This window comes from Tachyglossus aculeatus, chromosome 1, assembly GCF_015852505.1.
Source record: "Tachyglossus aculeatus isolate mTacAcu1 chromosome 1, mTacAcu1.pri, whole genome shotgun sequence".
Lineage (NCBI taxonomy): Eukaryota > Metazoa > Chordata > Mammalia > Monotremata > Tachyglossidae > Tachyglossus > Tachyglossus aculeatus.
Window position 1 is genome coordinate 112,124,747 of NC_052066.1, and position 17,194 is coordinate 112,141,940.

General features: G+C 43.6%; 1 protein-coding gene and 1 non-coding gene across 2 annotated transcripts in view; both read left to right on the forward strand.

Annotated features, from left to right (window-relative positions):
* The window catches only part of SMC6 (structural maintenance of chromosomes 6), a 91,545-nt gene that overhangs the window by 43,455 nt on the left and 30,896 nt on the right, over positions 1-17,194 (forward strand). Inside the window, exons 15-19 of the mRNA XM_038740315.1 lie at positions 906-1,107; positions 5,508-5,622; positions 6,694-6,854; positions 11,738-11,873; positions 13,165-13,245. Coding sequence (XP_038596243.1) covers positions 906-1,107; positions 5,508-5,622; positions 6,694-6,854; positions 11,738-11,873; positions 13,165-13,245 — 695 coding nt within the window. The remainder of the gene's footprint in view (positions 1-905; positions 1,108-5,507; positions 5,623-6,693; positions 6,855-11,737; positions 11,874-13,164; positions 13,246-17,194) is intronic.
* Positions 13,297-13,434, forward strand: LOC119935172. Its single transcript, XR_005453095.1, has one exon. It is a non-coding gene; the product is annotated as a small nucleolar RNA SNORA7 (small nucleolar RNA).

Here is a 17,194-nt window from a genome sequence, read left to right on the forward strand (position 1 = left end):
TAAGTGCTCAATAAATGCAATCGATGATGATGATGATGATTAATATATTAGTATTTGTATTATATAATATATTTATATTATATATTAATATTTATTAATAATATTTATTGCTCTAATAATTTTACTTGTACATATCTATTCTATTTATTTTATTTTGTTAGTATGTTTGGTTTTCTCTGTCTCCCCCTTTTAGACTGTGAGCCCACTGCTGGGTAGGGACTGTCTCTATATGTTACCAACTTGTGCTTCCCAAGCGCTTAGTACAGTGCTCTGCACATAGTAAGCGCTCAATAAATACGATCGATGATGATGACTAATATATTAGTATTTGTATTATATAATATATTTATATTATATATTAATATTTATTAATAATATTTATTGCTCTAATAATTTTACTTGTACATATCTATTCTATTTATTTTATTTTGTTAGTATGTTTGGTTTTCTCTGTCTCCCCCTTTTAGACTGTGAGCCCACTGCTGGGTAGGGACCGTCTCTATATGTTACCAACTTGTGCTTCCCAAGCGCTTAGTACAGTGCTCTGCACATAGTAAGCGCTCAATAAATACGATCGATGATGATGATGATGATTAATATATTAATATTTATATTATATAATACATTTATATTGTATATTAATATTTATCAATAATATTTATTGCTCTATTAATTTTACTTGTACATATCTATTCTATTTATTTTATTTTGTTAGTATGTTTGGTTTTGTTCTCTGTCTCCCCCTTTTAGACTGTGAGCCCACTGCTGGGTAGGGACCGCCTCTATATGTTACCAACTTGTACTTCCCAAGCGCTTAGTACAGTGCCCTGCACACAGTAAGCGCTCAATAAATGCGATTGATGACGATTGATGTTGACTTTTGAAGTGTTTGTGGTCTTCAACAGGGGCTTGTATTCACCTCCGGGATCCTGAACTCGCTCTGGCCGTTGAATCTTGCCTAAAAGGTCTGCTTCTAGCCTTCTGCTGTCACAACCACAACGACGAGCGAACGCTGCAGGCCCTGATGAGAAAGTTTTGCCCACCCGGATCCCGGCCCCAGATAATAGTGTCTGAATTTCGCAGTCAGATGTACGACGTAAGGCACAGGTGAGATGTAGAAGTAAAACCCCCGCCAGTTGGCAGATCTGCTCCTTCTGCCCGTGTTAACTTCACAACCCTCTGGAATCGTTTGGAAGGCTCGGGGGGGCCAAGCCCCAAGAGTCAGGAGCTCGTAAAATGTGTCTGCTTATTGTTATATTGCACTCTCCAGGGCGCTTAGTACGGTGCTTTGCACGTAGGCAGCATTAATATGTTTGGTTTTGTCGTCTGTCTCCCCCTTCTAGACTGTGAGCCCGCCGTTGGGTAGGGACCGTCTCTAGATGTTGCCAACTTGGACTTCCCGAGCGCTTAGTACAGCTCTCTGTACTAATACGATTGAGTGAATGAATATGTTTGTACATATTTATTACTCTATTTTACTTGCACATATTTATTCTATTTTATTTTGTTAATATGTTTTGTCTGTTTTGTTGTCTGTGAGTGAATGAATATGTTGGTACATATTTATTACTCTATTTTACTTGTACAGATTTATTCTATTTATTTTATCTTGTTAATATGTTTTGTTTTGTTGTCCGTCTCCCCCTTCTAGACTGTGAGCCCGCTGTTGGGTAGGGACCGTCCCTCGATGTTGCCAACTTGGACTTCCCAAGCGCTTAGTACAGCCCTCTGTACTAATACGATTGAGTGGATGAATGAATATGTTTGTACATATTTATTACTCTATTTTACTTGTACATATTTATTCTATTTTATTTTGTTAATATGTTTTGTTGTCTGTTTTGTCTGTGAGTGAATGAATGAATATGTTGGTACATATTTATTACTCTATTTTACTTGTACGTATTTATTCTATTTATTTTATCTTGTTAATATGTTTTGTTTTGTTGTCTGTCTCCCCCTTCTAGACTGTGAGCCCGCTGTTGGGTAGGGACCGTCCCTCGATGTTGCCAACTTGGACTTCCCAAGCGCTTAGTACAGCCCTCTGTACTAATACGATTGAGTGAATGAATGAATATGTTTGTACATATTTATTACTCTATTTTACTTGTACATATTTATTCTATTTTATTTTGTTAATATGTTTTGTTGTCTGTTTTGTTGTCTGAGTGAATGAATGAATATGTTTGTACATATTTATTACTCTACTTTACTTGTACATATTTATTCTATTTATTTTATCTTGTTAATATGTTTTGTTGTCTGTCTCCCCCTTCTAGACTGTGAGCCCACTGTTGGGTAGGGACCGTCTCTAGATGTTGCCAACTTGGACTTCCCAAGCGCTTAGTACAGCCCTCTGTACTAATACGATTGAGTGAATGAATATGTTTGTACATATTTATTACTCTATTTTACTTGCACATATTTATTCTATTTTATTTTGTTAATATGTTTTGTTTTGTCTGTTTTGTTGTCTGTGAGTGAATGAATGAATATGTTTGTACATATTTATTACTCTATTTTACTTGTACAGATTTATTCTATTTATTTTATCTTGTTAATATGTTTTGTTTTATTGTCTGTCTCCCCCTTCTAGACTGTGAGCCCGCTGTTGGGTAGGGACCGTCCCTAGATGTTGCCAACTTGGACTTCCCAAGCGCTTAGTACAGCTCTCTGTACTAATACGATTGAGTGGATGAATGAATATGTTTGTACATATTTATTACTCTATTTTACTTGTACATATTCATTCTATTTTATTTTGTTAATATGTTTTGTTTTGTTGTCTGTTTTGTTGTCTGTGAGTGAATGAATGAATATGTTGGTACATATCTATTACTCTATTTTACTTGTACGTATTTATTCTATTTATTTTATCTTGTTAATATGTTTTGTTTTGTTGTCTGTCTCCCCCTTCTAGACTGTGAGCCCGCTGTTGGGTAGGGACTGTCCCTAAATGTTGCCAACTTGGACTTCCCAAGCGCTTAGTACAGCCGTCTGTACTAATACAATTGAGTGGATGAATGAATATGTTTGTACATATTTATTACTCTATTTTACTTATACATATTTATTCTATTTTATTTTGTTAATATGTTTTGTTTTGTTGTCTGTTTTGTTGTCTGTGAGTGAATGAATGAATATGTTGGCACATATTACTCTATTTTACTTGTACAGATTTATTCTATTTATTTTATCTTGTTAATATGTTTTGTTTTGTTGTCTGTCTCCCCCTTCTAGACTGTGAGCCCGCCGTTGGGTAGGGACCGTCTCTAGATGTTGCCAACTTGGACTTCCCAAGCGCTTAGTACAGCCCTCTGTGCTAATACGATTGAGCGAATGAATGAATATGTTTGTACATATTTATTACTCTATTTTACTTGTACATATTTATTCTATTTTATTTTGTTAACATGTTTTGTTTTGTTGTCTGTTTTGTTGTCTGTGAGTGAATGAATATGTTGGTACGTATTTATTACTCTATTTTACTTGTACAGATTTATTCTATTTATTTTATCTTGTTAATATGTTTTCTTTTGTTGTCCGTCTCCCCCTTCTAGACTGTGAGCCTGCCGTTGGGTAGGGACCGTCTCTAGATGTTGCCAACTTGGACTTCCCAAGCGCTTAGTACAGCCCTCTGTACTAATACGATTGAGTGAATGAATATGTTTGTACATATTTATTACTCTATTTTACTTGTACATATTTATTCTATTTTATTTTGTTAATATGTTTTGTTTTGTTGTCTGTGAGTGAATGAATGAATATGTTGGTACATATTTATTACTCTATTTTACTTGTACAGGTTTATTCTATTTATTTTATCTTGTTAATATGTTTTGTTTTGTTGTCCGTCTCCCCCTTCTAGACTGTGAGCCCACTGTTGGGTAGGGACCGTCTCTAGATGTTGCCCACTTGGACTTCCCAAGCGCTTAGTACAGTGCTCTGCACACAGTAAGCGCTCAATAAATGCAATTGAGTGAATGAATGAATTCAATCAAAATGAATGAATGCTTAAACAGAGCCTAATCATGAACTTCTGGAGTGCTTTGTTCCCCGGGACCGGCAGGGACCTACAGTATGCCTACGGTGGGAGTCAGTCAGTCCCTCAGTCATGTTTATTGAGCACTTACTGTGTGCAGAGCACTGTAGTAAGCGCTTGGGAGAGTACAATGCAGCAATAAGTAGGCACATTCCCTTTTCACAGCAAGCGTACAGTCTGGGGGGGGAGGCCAAGGTGGGACCTCAGTCGTTTGGGGTAGATATCTGGGTTCCCGCCCCTGTATCGATGGGCTCACAACTGCCGAGGGGCAAGCAGGTGAGCAGCCAGAAGGGAGAAGGAAGTCTCCCCCATGCCCCCCACCCCCCAGTCCCACCCAAGATCATGTCCACTGCAGTAAGCGTGGTTCTGGTGGCAGGTGAGAAAGAGAAAGGGCAGACATAAACTGGGCCCGCGTTCTCCCTCATCCCCTAGTCTCTGCCTGAGAATGATCTCTCGGCCAAGCAACGGAATAATTCTGGGCCTCAGTTCCCTCATCTGTAAAATGGGGATGAAGACTGTGAGCTCCCCCCGTGGGACAACCTGATCTCCCCAGCGCTTAGAACGGTGCTCTGGGACAACCTGATCTCCTTGTAACCTCCCCAGCACTTAGAACAGTGCTTTGCACATAGTAAGCACTCAATAAGTGCCATCATTATTTATTATTATTAGGCTAGGCAGTGAGCTCGTTGTGGGCAGGGAATGTGTTTGTCGTTGTACTCTCGCCAGCGCTTAGTACAGTGCTCTGCACACCGTAAGCACTCAATAAATGCAGCTGACTTAGAGGCAGTGACAGGTGCCTTTTTAATGCATTTGTGAAGAGCGGTAGTTATTCTCCCATCCCAAATCTTGGATATTGGGCAGCAGAGGATGTGTTTATGCTATGCTTGCAGCTGGAGGCAATTTATAAGGTTTGAGCATATCATTATGTTTACCTTGTATCTACCCCAGCGCTTAGAACAGTGCTTGGCACATAGTAAGTGCTTAACAAATACCATTATTGTTATTATTATGTTTTCCATTCAACCGATTCCCTCTAACAGAGATCCGGGGCTTTGCTTCTGCTGTATTATTACCTAATGAGAAGCAGCATGGCTTAGTGGAAGGAGCTTGGAAGTCAGAGGTCATGTGTTCTAATCCCGGCTGTGCCACTCACCAGCTGTGTGACTTTGGGAGAGTCACTTAACTTCTCTGGGCCTCAGTTACCCCATCTGGAAAATGGGGATTAAGACTGTGAGCCCCATGTGGGACAACCTGATTACCTGTATCTACCCCAGCGCGTAGAACAGTGCTTGGCACATACTAAGCGCTTAACAAATACCGTCATTATTATTAATGCTATACCTTTCTTGTTTTAGTAAACATCTTCCAGCACTTCGAACAGTGCTTTGCACTTAGTAAGCACTTAATAAGTGCCGTTATTATTATTATTAATAGTAAAATAGTAAATGAACTCTTTTTTTTCCAGAGCTGTTTATCATCCAAATCATCCAACAGTTCTCACTGCTTTAGATATGGATAATGCAGTTGTTGCCAATAGTCTGATTGATATGAGAGGCATAGAGACAATCCTCCTAATCAAGGTAAGTTCTAACTCTCGCTGAACCTTTTCTCTCAGGCGCTCAAGTCACTCCTTCGGAAATTAGTATATCACCTAACAGTTCCCAAGAAGCTCCCCCCAGAGGGTCTGACTTGCCACCAGGGAGTTAAATTACATGCTGGAAAATTAGACTCATCATATTTACCTTTGCTTTCTAAAGTATTAAACTCTAAGACATTTTCCTGTATTCCTCTGTGGGTGGGAAGGGCTCAGGCTGAGGTGCCTGGAGCGAGCCCTTGTCCTTCTGCTTCTGGTTCACTCTCGGCTTGTCAAAGCTGTGGGGAATCTCGAGAAATGGACTCAGGCAATAGGAGGCCCATTTTATGCTGTCCATTCAGTCAATCAATCGTATTTATTGAGCGCTTACTGTGTGCAGAGCACTGTACTAAGCGCTTGGGAAGTACAAGTTGGCAACATATAGAGACAGTCCCTACCCACCAGTGGGCTCACACTCTAAAAGGGGGAGACAGAGAACAAAAACCAAACCTACTAACAAAACTGATGCCTTCACCCACCTACAGTACTGCAAGTGGCCTGGAATGCCCTCCCTCCGCACATCCGCCACGCTAGCTCTCTTCCTCCCTTCAAAGCCCTACTGAGAGCTCACCTCCTCCAGGAAGCCTTCCCAGACTGAGCCCCCTTTTTCCTCTCCTCTTCCCCATCCCCCCACCCTACCTCCTTCCCCTCCCCACAGCACCTGTATATATGTTTGTACAGATTTATTACTCTATTTTACTTGTACATATTTACTATTCTATTTATTTTGTTAATGATGTGCATCTAGCTTTATTTCTGTTTATTCTGATTTGACACCTGTCCACATGTTTTGTTGTCTGTCTCCCCCTTCTAGACTGTGAGCCCGTTGTTGGGTAGGGACCGTCTCTATATGTTGCCAGCTTGTACTTCCCAAGCGCTTAGTACAGTGCTCTGCACACGGTAAGCGCTCAATAAATACGATTGAATGACTGAATGAAATGCAAGACCGTCTCAAGAACAGTCAGAAAGTTTCGGCGCACTGAGAAACCCATTCTCTTTTATTGTGTTCTAATTTCAGAATAACTCCGAAGCTCGTACTATTATGCAAACTCAGAGACCACCAAAAAACTGTAGGGAAGCTTTTACCGCCCTGGGGGACCAGGTTTTTGAGAAACGTTACTATTCGGGGGAACATTCGAGGCCCAGGTTCTTGAGCAGAGATGTGGAGACTGAAATAAGGTTAGTATTAAGCCTTGTTTAATTGCCCCTTCCCTTATTCCCTCTCTAGTTGCAGTCTTTAAGCTCTCACTTTCCATTAGACCAAGCAGTCAGTGATATTTATGGAGCACTTGTTGTGTGAAGAGTACAGTACTAAGCGCTTAGTACAGTACAGCAGAGTTGGTAGACACGATCCCTGCCCACAAAGAGCTTACAGTCTATAGGGTGAGACGGACATTAAAATAGACTGGGGGAAACAGAGTATAAGAATATTTACCCAATTATTGTGGGGCTGGGGTGAGTATCAAAGTGCCAAGTGTATCAAGGTACATAGCTAAGTAATAGGGGAAATGAGAACTGTCAGCTGTGAGACTTCGGGCAAGTCATTTAACTTCTCTGTGCCTCAGTTACCTCATCTAGAAAATGGGGATTAAGACTGGGAGCCCCAGGTGGGACAACCTGATTACCTTCTATCTACCCCAGTGCTTAGAACAGTGCTTGGCACATAGTAAGCGCAAAACAAATGCCATGGTTATTATCATTAGTCAAGAAAGGCTTCTCGGAGGAGATGTGAATTTCGGAGGGTTTTGAAGGTGGGTACGGGGTTGGACTGTCAGATACGGAAAGGCAGGGAGCTCTAAGCCAGTGGGAGTGTGGGCGCAAGGAGTCGGCAGCAAGAGAATCAATCAATCAATCAGTCGTATTTATTGAGTGCTTACTATGTGCAGAGCACTGTACTAACTGCTTGGGAAGTACAAATTGGCAACACATAGAGACAGTCCCTACCCAACAGTGGGCTCACAGTCTAAAAGAGAAGTAGCACGGCGTGGTGGCCTGAGAATCAGAAGGCCCTGGGTTCTAATCCTGGCTCCACCATTTGTCTGCCGCCTGACCTTGGGCAAGCCTCTTAACTTCTCTGGGCCTCTGTTACCTCCTCTGTAAAATGGGAGTTAAGTCTCTGAGCCCCATGTGGGACAGGGACTGTGGCCAACCTGATTAGCTTGTGTCTACCCCGGTGCTTGGCATGTAGAAAGCACTTAACAAATGCCATTTAAAATAAAAAAAGAAAAGGCAAGATCATGGTACCGTAGTACGTCTGGCATGAGAGCAACCAAGTGGGCAGGCTGGGTTACAGTCAGCGAACGGAGAGGTAAGGTAGGAGGGGGAGAGCTGGTTGAGTTCCCTAAAGCTGATGGTATTTTCTGTTTAATGCAAAATAATAATAATGGGCAATAATAATAATTATAATATTTGTTAAGCACCAGTTAGATCAAGGCCTGTTCTGAATGCCGAGACCAAAAAAAAATGCCATCATCAAATGCTGAGGGTAGGTACAATTTAATCAGATCGGATACAATCCCTGTCCCACTTGGGGCTCACAGTTCTAGTAGGAGAAAGAACAGGTATCCAATCCCCGTTTTACTTTTGAGGATGTTGAGGCACGGAGAAGTTAAGTCACTTGCCTAAAGAAACGTAACAGGCAAGTGGCAGAGGCAGGATTAGAACCCAGGTCTTTGGACTCCCAGGCCTTCCATTAGGCCATGCGGCTTCACAAACGCTGCTTCATTTCAACCGTTGGAGGTTTTTGAGAAGACTCCTGGTAACAGAGTTTAGTTTGAACTAACAAAGGGAGAGACAGGAGGGAGGGAGGTCAGGCTGATGTGGTAGACAAGTCAGTAAGTAAGTGCTTGGATCAGCTTAGGAGTAATTTGGTTGGCGAGGAAAGGGCGGATTCTAGTGACGTCGTGAAGGCAGAACCAACAGAATCTGGGGACAGATTGAATGGGTGGGTTCAGTGAGAGAGGTGAGTCAAAGCTAATGCCAAGGTTACAGGTTTGTGAGACAGCAAGGATGGTGATTCTGTGTTGGGTGATAAGAAAGACGGGGCAAAGGCAGCAATTAGGTGAAAAGATGACTTCGACTCCCTTCACTCCGTGGAAACAGCACTCTCTGAGGCCATCACTGACCTCGCCACGTCCAACAGCCTGTATTCCTTTTCAGCCTCTCTGCTGCCTTCAACACTGAACCACTCCCTTCTTGAAACATATAATTTCAGCTTCACTGACAGTCCTGTCCTAGTTCTTCTCTCTCTCTGACACTCCTTTCCAATCTCTTTTGCAGGCTCCTTCTCTGCTTCCCACCCTCTAACCACGAAAGTCCCTCAAGGCTAGCTTTTGGGTCCATTTCTGTTCACCAGCTACACCCACTCCCCTAGAGATCTCATTTGCTCCCGTGGCCTCGGTTTAACATCTCTATGCAGATGATTCCCGTGTCTACCTCTTCAGCCATGATTTCTCCTTCCCTGCAGTCTGACATTTCCTCCTGCCTTCAGGTCGTATGTTCTTGGATGTCCCGCCGACACCACAGACTTAACTTGTCCCGAAAAGAACTCATCTTCCAACTCAATCCCTGTCTTCCTCTTGACTTTCCTATCACTGAGGACAATGACGCCACCCTCCCTACTTCACAAGCCGCCCCGTGACATTATCTTCGACTCGTCCCATTCAACCCGCACTTTCAGTCCGTCCACAAAACCTGTCAGTTCTACCTTCACAGCGTCTCTAGAATCCACCCTTTCCTCTCCATTCGAACTGATCCCACACTGATCCAAGCACTCATATCCTGCCGTGTTTACTGCATCAGCCTCCTTATTCCCTGCCTCCTGTCTCTCCCCACCTCAGTCCTTACTTAATTCTGCTGCCTGGATCATTTTGCTGAAAAACCATTCAGAACGTATCACCGTATTCCTCAAAAGCTCAAGTGGTTGTCCATTGACCTCTACATCAAAAAAAAAAAGCGGCTACTTACTATATGCATTAAAACACTCAACCAGCTCTCCTCCTCCTTCCTTATCTCCTGATTTCGTGCTACAACTCAGCCCACACACTTTGCTTTTCTTATACCAACCTACTTATTGTACCTTGATTTCATCTGTCCCACCACCACCAACCCTTGACTCCAACTTCCCTCTGGCCTGGAACTCCTTCCCCCTTCAATCAATCAGTGTTATATATGGAGCACTTCTGTGTGCAGAACACTGTACTAAGCGCTTGGGAGAGTACAACAGAGTTGGCAGGCATGTTATCTGCTCACAAGCTTACAGTCCAGAGGGGAGACAGAAATTAGAATTAATAGGTATGTACAGAAGTGCTGTGGGGTTGAGGGGGAGGAGAATTTCAAATGCTGAAAGTATACAGGTCCAAGTTCGTGGACCACGCAAAAGAGAGAGGGGATAGGGCAAAAGAGGGCTTAATTGGGGAAGGCGAAGCAGCTGGCTCAGTGGAAAGAGCACAGGCTTTGGAGTCAGAGGTCATGGGTTCAAATCCCGGCTCCGCCAATTGTCAGCTATGTGACTTTGGGCAAGTCACTTAATTTCTCTATGCCTCTGTTACCTCATCTGTAAAATGGGGATTAAAGACTGAGCCCTCCGTGGGACAACCTGATCACCTTGTAACTTCCCCAGTGCTTAGAACAGTGCTTTGCACATAGTAAGCACTTAATAAATGTCATTATCATTATTATTATTAATAAGGCCTTGAGGGTGGCACCAGATTGCCTCCCTGGAGTGAGAGGGAGTTCCATACCAGAGGAGGGACAAGAGAAAGGGGTTGGTGGTGAGAGAGATAAGATCACCCTCCGCTTCATGTAATATTAATGGTGGTATTTGTTACGGGCTTATTATGTGCCAAGCACTGTTCTAAGCACTGGACTAGGTACAAGCTAGTCACTTGGGGCTCCCAATCTGAGCGGAAGGGAGAACAGGGGTTTAAACTTCATTTTGCAGGTGAGGAAATTGAGGAATAGAAAAGTTGCGACTTGCCCACGGTCACAAAGCAGGGGCACGACAGAGTTGCGATTAGAACCCAGGTCCACTGACTCCCAAGCCTGTGCTCTTCTCAATAGGCCACACTGCTTCCCTGTAGCCCTGTCCCTTTCTGTCTTTTGCACTGTCTTTCCCAGCTCCAAAACCAAGCCAGTAGCAGCAGTCTTTAGGTGCTGGAAAGGCTGGAGGAAGAAAGGGACAGTGAAACTGCCGCAAAGGACAAATTCTTCCTGCTCCCTGCTTCCTTATGTCAATCAGTTAATCAGTCATAACTGTTGAGCACTTACTGTGTGCAGAGCACTGTACTAAGCACTTGGGAGAATTCAGTATAACAATAAACAGACACATTCTCTGTCCACAACGGGCTTACGGTCCAGAGCAGGAGACAGGCATTAATACAAATAAATAAATTGCAGATATGTACATAAGGACTCCGGCCTTTGGGAGAATCAGAGCCGCAGCATTCCCTGCCACCGCTACTACTACCACGTCATTGCCCAAACCATCATCATCATCAGTCGTATTTGAGCGCTTACTGTGTGCAGAGCACTGTACTAAGCGCTTGGGAAGTACAAGTTGGCATCATCTTCCTATTGCCCTCACACAGGGAAAAAGGCATTGGTGCCACCCTCCTCCAGGTCCCTTTTCAGGCGCTCGGTGACTAGGTGACCATTTTTTTGAAAGGTCTTAATCGTGCCCGAAATTTAAAACAAAATTGAAATTCAAACCTGATTTTACCCTAATGACCCCCAAATCATTAAAGCTGTATTATGTGGTATGGTACTTTGCATTCATTTGGCATTCATTTACTACTGTCGATTGATAGATAACACGGTGCTCTGCAGTCAGTCAGATTTATTGAGTGTTCACTGAGGGCAGAGCACCGTACTGGGTGCCCGGAAGAGTACACACGATTAAGTAGATAGTCAAAATCCTTGTCCATTCGAAGTAAGTGCTCAATAAATACTGTTGATTGGTTGAGAAATACCCACAAATTGCGTAGTTCTTTTTCAACCCGGAAAACACATATCCTACTCATAATGTGCGAAGTAACATTTCAGGTCTGATTTTTACTTTTAAGTCACTTGGAGAAAGAAGTTGAAAATAAAATGGCTGAACTTTTAACCTTTCAACAACGTTTGCGTTCCATTGAAAATGATATTAAACATAATGAAGATCATCTTCATAACTTCAGTCAGCATTTAAGAGATCTGAAGGTAACAATGTGTCAGGAAACTTTTCACCTGATTTTTAATTGCTTTTTCAGACGTTCACTTGTTCTCTTCTACTTAACCTTATGCGTATGCTTTTGCCGTTCACATTCGAACCATATTAAGTGATTTAGAGATGAGCCAAATCACAAAGATTTTAATGAATTAGAGCAAGTAATGCCAAAACCTTTCTTCTAGAACAACTGTGTTTTATACATATCTCACTACTTTAAGTCAAAATGGATTTCCTAAGCATTCTTACTTCCACCTCCTTCTAGTGGACACAGCATGGGCCTGATAGAGGACCCGGGTTTTAATTCTGGATCTGCCAGTTGCCTGCTGTGTGACTTTGAGCAAGACACTTACTTCTCTGTGCCTCAGTTTTCTCATCTCTAAAATGGGGATTCAAAGCCTGTCCTCCCACTTTCTCCAGGTGGGATAAGGACTGTGTCCAACTTGATTAATTTGCATCCACCCCAGGGCTTAGAATAATGCTTGATTTACAGTAAGCGCCTAACAAATGCTATAAGTATGAATCATTATTATTATTAACAGTGTGGTCTAGCAAAAAGAGTACAGCCTGAAGTTGGAAGATCTGGGTTCTGATCCCAGCTCTGTCATTTGCTTCCTGTTTGACCTTCGGCAAATCACTTCTCTGTACTTTGGTTTCCTCATCTGTAAAGTGGAGGTTTGCTATATGGTCTCACTCCTACTTTAATGGTGAATCCCATTTGGGAGAAGGATTTGTGTCTAACCTAATTACCCTGTATCTGCCACAACACTTAGTACAACACTTGACACATAGTAAGCACTTAACCTTACGATTATAGATTACCAAGAAGGATAAGTAGCTGACCCATTTCTGGAAATGGTCAGTTGATTTTAGAACTTCATCCTTTCAGGCCCTACCAAATTTACTTACGTGATGGGTCTTTGAATGGAAATTGTATTTTACCAGTGAACTAACCATATTGAGAAATTGAGACACCCTAGAAAGACAAAAGAGGAGAGAGGGAGGCAAATAGAGAAGAGGTGAGGGACAGAGACAGGCACGGTAGTGGAGGCGGAGGGAAGGAGGAAGAGACTGACTTAGCGACTATCGGGAAAGGGGAAAGCGGAATGGGAGGAAACGGCATGAGAAAGTGGAAAGGAAGAAGATAAAGGTGAACATAGTCTAATATATATTGGGCATTCTGACAGAGGCTTAGCAGCTTGACATTGCTTCTTTAAGCCGTTCTTGACTTGATCATGTTATTTTTGGTTCTTTTCTATTCAATTCTGCACTTTTCTTTTCCAGATTAAAAGACGCACAGTTGATGCAGAAATAAAAGATCTTGAAAATGTGGAAGAGCCCCAGTCAGTAGATATCTCGACACTGGTAAGGATGATTGGTGTTGGTTTCGATTTTAAATATTTGTAAAAACCATTCCCCCTCTCAGGGTCGCACCTGGAGAGTTTCCAGTAGGCTACCAGTCTCGACTATGGGAGGGAGAGTCAAGCAGAGGCCTGTCCATTCCATTCCTAGCTTGGGCAGTGGTTAGCAAGTGGAAGGCAATCTGCCGCAAGTCAAAACTCATCTTTGCTGGGCTGCAGCGGCACGGGAGAGAGTCAAGGGGGGAGACTCAGGTTTACTGTGCGGAAGGAGGCAGTGGTAAACCATTTCCATATTTTTACCAAGAAAACCCTTTGGATACACTCACTTCCCAGAACGATTGCAGATGGAGGTGAGTGTTCTGGGAAAGATGTGTCCGTGGCGTCACTATGGGTCAGCCACAACTCGACAGCATAAGACTACAACAACAACAGCAATTAAATTGCATCTATTGCTAATTATTAAATCCAAAGTCTGATTAATTACCCTGTATACAAATGAGGCTGAAACAACTGAAATGTGGTGTGCAGTTTGACTTTTCATTAGTGACTAAATTTGTTTTCAGTTCTTTCATTCATTCATTCAGTCGTATTTATTGAGCGCTTACAATGTGCAGAGCACTGTACTAAGCGCTTGGGAAGTACAAGTTGGCAACATATAGAGATGGTCCCTACCCAACAGTGGGCTCACAGTCTAGAAGGGGGAGACAGAGAACAAAAGAAAACATATTAACAAAATAAAATAAATAGAATAGATATGTACAAGTAAAATAAATAAATAAATAGAGTAATAAATCCGTACAAACATATATACGTATATACAGGTGCTGTGGGAAAGGGAAGGAGTTAAGGCGGGGGGGAAGGAGAGGAGGAGGAGGGGGAGAGGAAGGAGGGGGCTCAGTCTGGGAAGGCCTCCTGGAGGAGGTGAGTTCTCAGTAGGGCCTTGAAGGGAGGAAGAGAGCTAGCTTGGCGGATGGGCAGAGGGAGGGCATTCCAGGCCAGGGGGAGGACATGGGCCGGGGGTCGACGGCGGGACAGGCGAGAACGAGGCACAGTGAAGAGATTAGCGGCAGAGGAGCGGAGGGTGCGGGCTGGGCTGTAGAAGGAGAGAAGGGAGGTGAGGTAGGAGGGCGCGAGGTGATGGACAGCCTTGGAGCCCAGGGTGAGGAGTTTCTGCCTGATGCGTAGGTTGATTGGTAGCCACTGGAGATTTTTGAGGAGGGGAGTAACATGCCCAGAGCGTTTCTAGACAAAGACAATCCGGGCAGCGGCGTGAAGTATGGATTGAAGAGGGGAGAGACAGGAGGATGGGAGATCGGAGAGCAGGCTGATACAGTAGTCCAGACGGGATAGGATGAGAACTTGAACGAGCAGGGTAGCGGTTGGGATGGAGAGGAAAGGGCGGATCTTGGCAGTGTTGCGGAGCTGAGACCGGCAAGTTTTGGTGACGGCTTGGATGTGAGGGGTGAACGAGAGAGTGGAGTCGAGGATGACACCAAGGTTGCGGGCTTGTGAGACAGGAAGGACGGTAGTGCTGTCAACAGTGATGGGAAAGTCAGGGAGAGGGCAGGGTTTGGGAGGGAAGACAAGGAGTTCAGTCTTGTATATGTTGCATTTTAGGTGGCAGGCAGACATCCAGATGGAGATGTCCTGAAGGCAGGAGGAGATGCGAGCCTGGAGGGAGGGAGAGAAAGCAGGGGCAGAAATGTAGATTTGGGTGTCATCAGCCTAGAGATGATAGTTGAAGCCGTGGGAGTGAATGAGGTCACCAAGGGAGTGAGTGTAGATGGAGAACAGAAGGGGACCAAGAACTGAACCTTGAGGAACCCCTACAGTAAGGGGATGGGAGGGGGAGGAGGAGTCCACAAAAGAGACTGAGAATGAACGGCCGGAGAGATAAGAGGAGAACCAGGAGAGGACAGAGTCTGTGAAGCCAAGGTCGGATAGCGTGTTGAGGAGAAGGGGGTGGTCCACAGTGTCGAAGGCAGCTGAGAGGTCGAGGAGGATTAGGACAGAGTAGGAGCCGTTGGATTTGGCAAGCAGGAGGTCATTGGTGACCTTTGAGAGGGCAGTTTCCGTGGAATGTAGGGGACGGAAGCCAGATTGGAGGGGGTCGAGGAGAGAGTTGGTGCTGAGGAATTCGAGGCAGCGCGTGTAGACGAATCGTTCAAGGAGTTTGGAAAAGAATGGTAGGAGGGAGATGGGGAGATAACTAGAAGGTGAGGTGGGGTCAAGAGGGTTTTTTTTAGGATGGGAGAGACATGGGCATGTTTGAAGGCAGAGGGGAAGGAACAAGTGGAGAGTGAGCGGTTGAAGATGGAAGTTGAGGGGAGAAGGGATGGAGCGAGAGATTTCATGAGATGAGAGGGAATGGGGTCAGAAGCACAGGTGGCCGGAGTAGCACTTGAGAGGAGGGAGGAGAGCCCCTCTGAGGATACTGCTGGGAAGGATGGGAGAGTAGCGGAGAGTGTTGAGAGCCGGGGGTTGATTCTTTGTCTCATGGAACTGGAATATTTTTAACAGAAGGAGCCATCTGTGGTAATGGTCTTTTTGTTCAGATTCAACCTATCAATTTATTATTTTGGTTTTTACCCTTCATTGATTAATTCAATGTGATCTTTGAATATAGTTACATTTTAAAACAAAATATTGTAAACTCGATCTTCTCTGCGTCATTCGGGATAATCTCAAAACCAAGGCTTGTTGCCCTTCTAAAGTTATTCTTAATTATATCCTTTCCTTTATAATCCTCCTGTATTATGAACTTATATTCATAAATGGCTCTAGTACAGTGCTCTGCACATAGTAAGCGCTCAATAAATACGATTGATGATGATGATGATGATACATATTCACCCTTATTCAGTGTCACCAGCTCCTATTATTCTACGTTGACTGCACTGCTAAAATCAAGATTAGGAGTCAGAAAGACCCAGGTTCTAATCCCTACTCTGCCCCTTGTCTGCTGTTTGAACTTGCGCAAGTCACTTCTCTGTGCCTCAGTTACCTCATCTGTAAAATGGGGATTAAGACTGTGAGCCCCATGTGAGACAGGGATTGTGTCCAACTCGATTTGCTTGTTTCCACCGAAGCGCTTAGTAAAGTGCCTGGCATATAGTAAGCGCTTAACAAATACCACAATTATCATCATTATCTTTACTATTATGAATGATAAAATCTGCCCTTTCCTCTCCATCCGAACTGCTGCTACGCTGATTCATTCAAACACTTATCCTGTCCCGCCTTGACTGCTGCATCTGCCTCCTTGCTGGCCTCTCTGCCTCCTGTCTGTCCCCACTCCATTCCGTACTTCACTATGCTGCCCAGACCGTTTTCTAAAAATCCATTCTGTCTTCGTCTGCTCAATCCTCAAGAACTTCCAGGGGTTGCTCATCCACCTCAACGTCAAACAGAAACTCCGTCAAGTTTACCATCAGCTTTAAAACACCCGGTCAGCTCTTCCCCTTCTACCTTATCTCGCTGATCTCCTACTTCAGCCCATACCTGTACATTTTGCTCCTGTAGTGCTAGCTTGCTCCCTGTTCCCTCATCTTGTGTCTCTTGTCACTGACCACTTTCCCACATCCTTCCTCTGGCCTGGAACTCCTTCTCCCTCCATATATGCCAGGCCATCTCTCACCTCATCCCCAAAGCCTTATTAAGGTTGTGTCACCTCCAAGAGGCCTTTCCCGATTATGCCCTCTTTTTCCTTGCTCCTTCTCCCTTCTGTGTTATCTGTGAACTTGGGGACCTTGGTATTCTCCCTATCTTCAATGCCAAGGCATTTTTGTACAGATCTGTAATTTCTTTAGGTATATTAATGTTTGCCTTCCCTTCTAGACTGTAATCTCATGAGCAGGATATATGTCAATCAACTCTGTTGTTTGATAATGTCCCAAACACTTAGTACAGTGCCTTACATAAAGTAAGCACTCTTTCCCCTAATGGCATTGCCA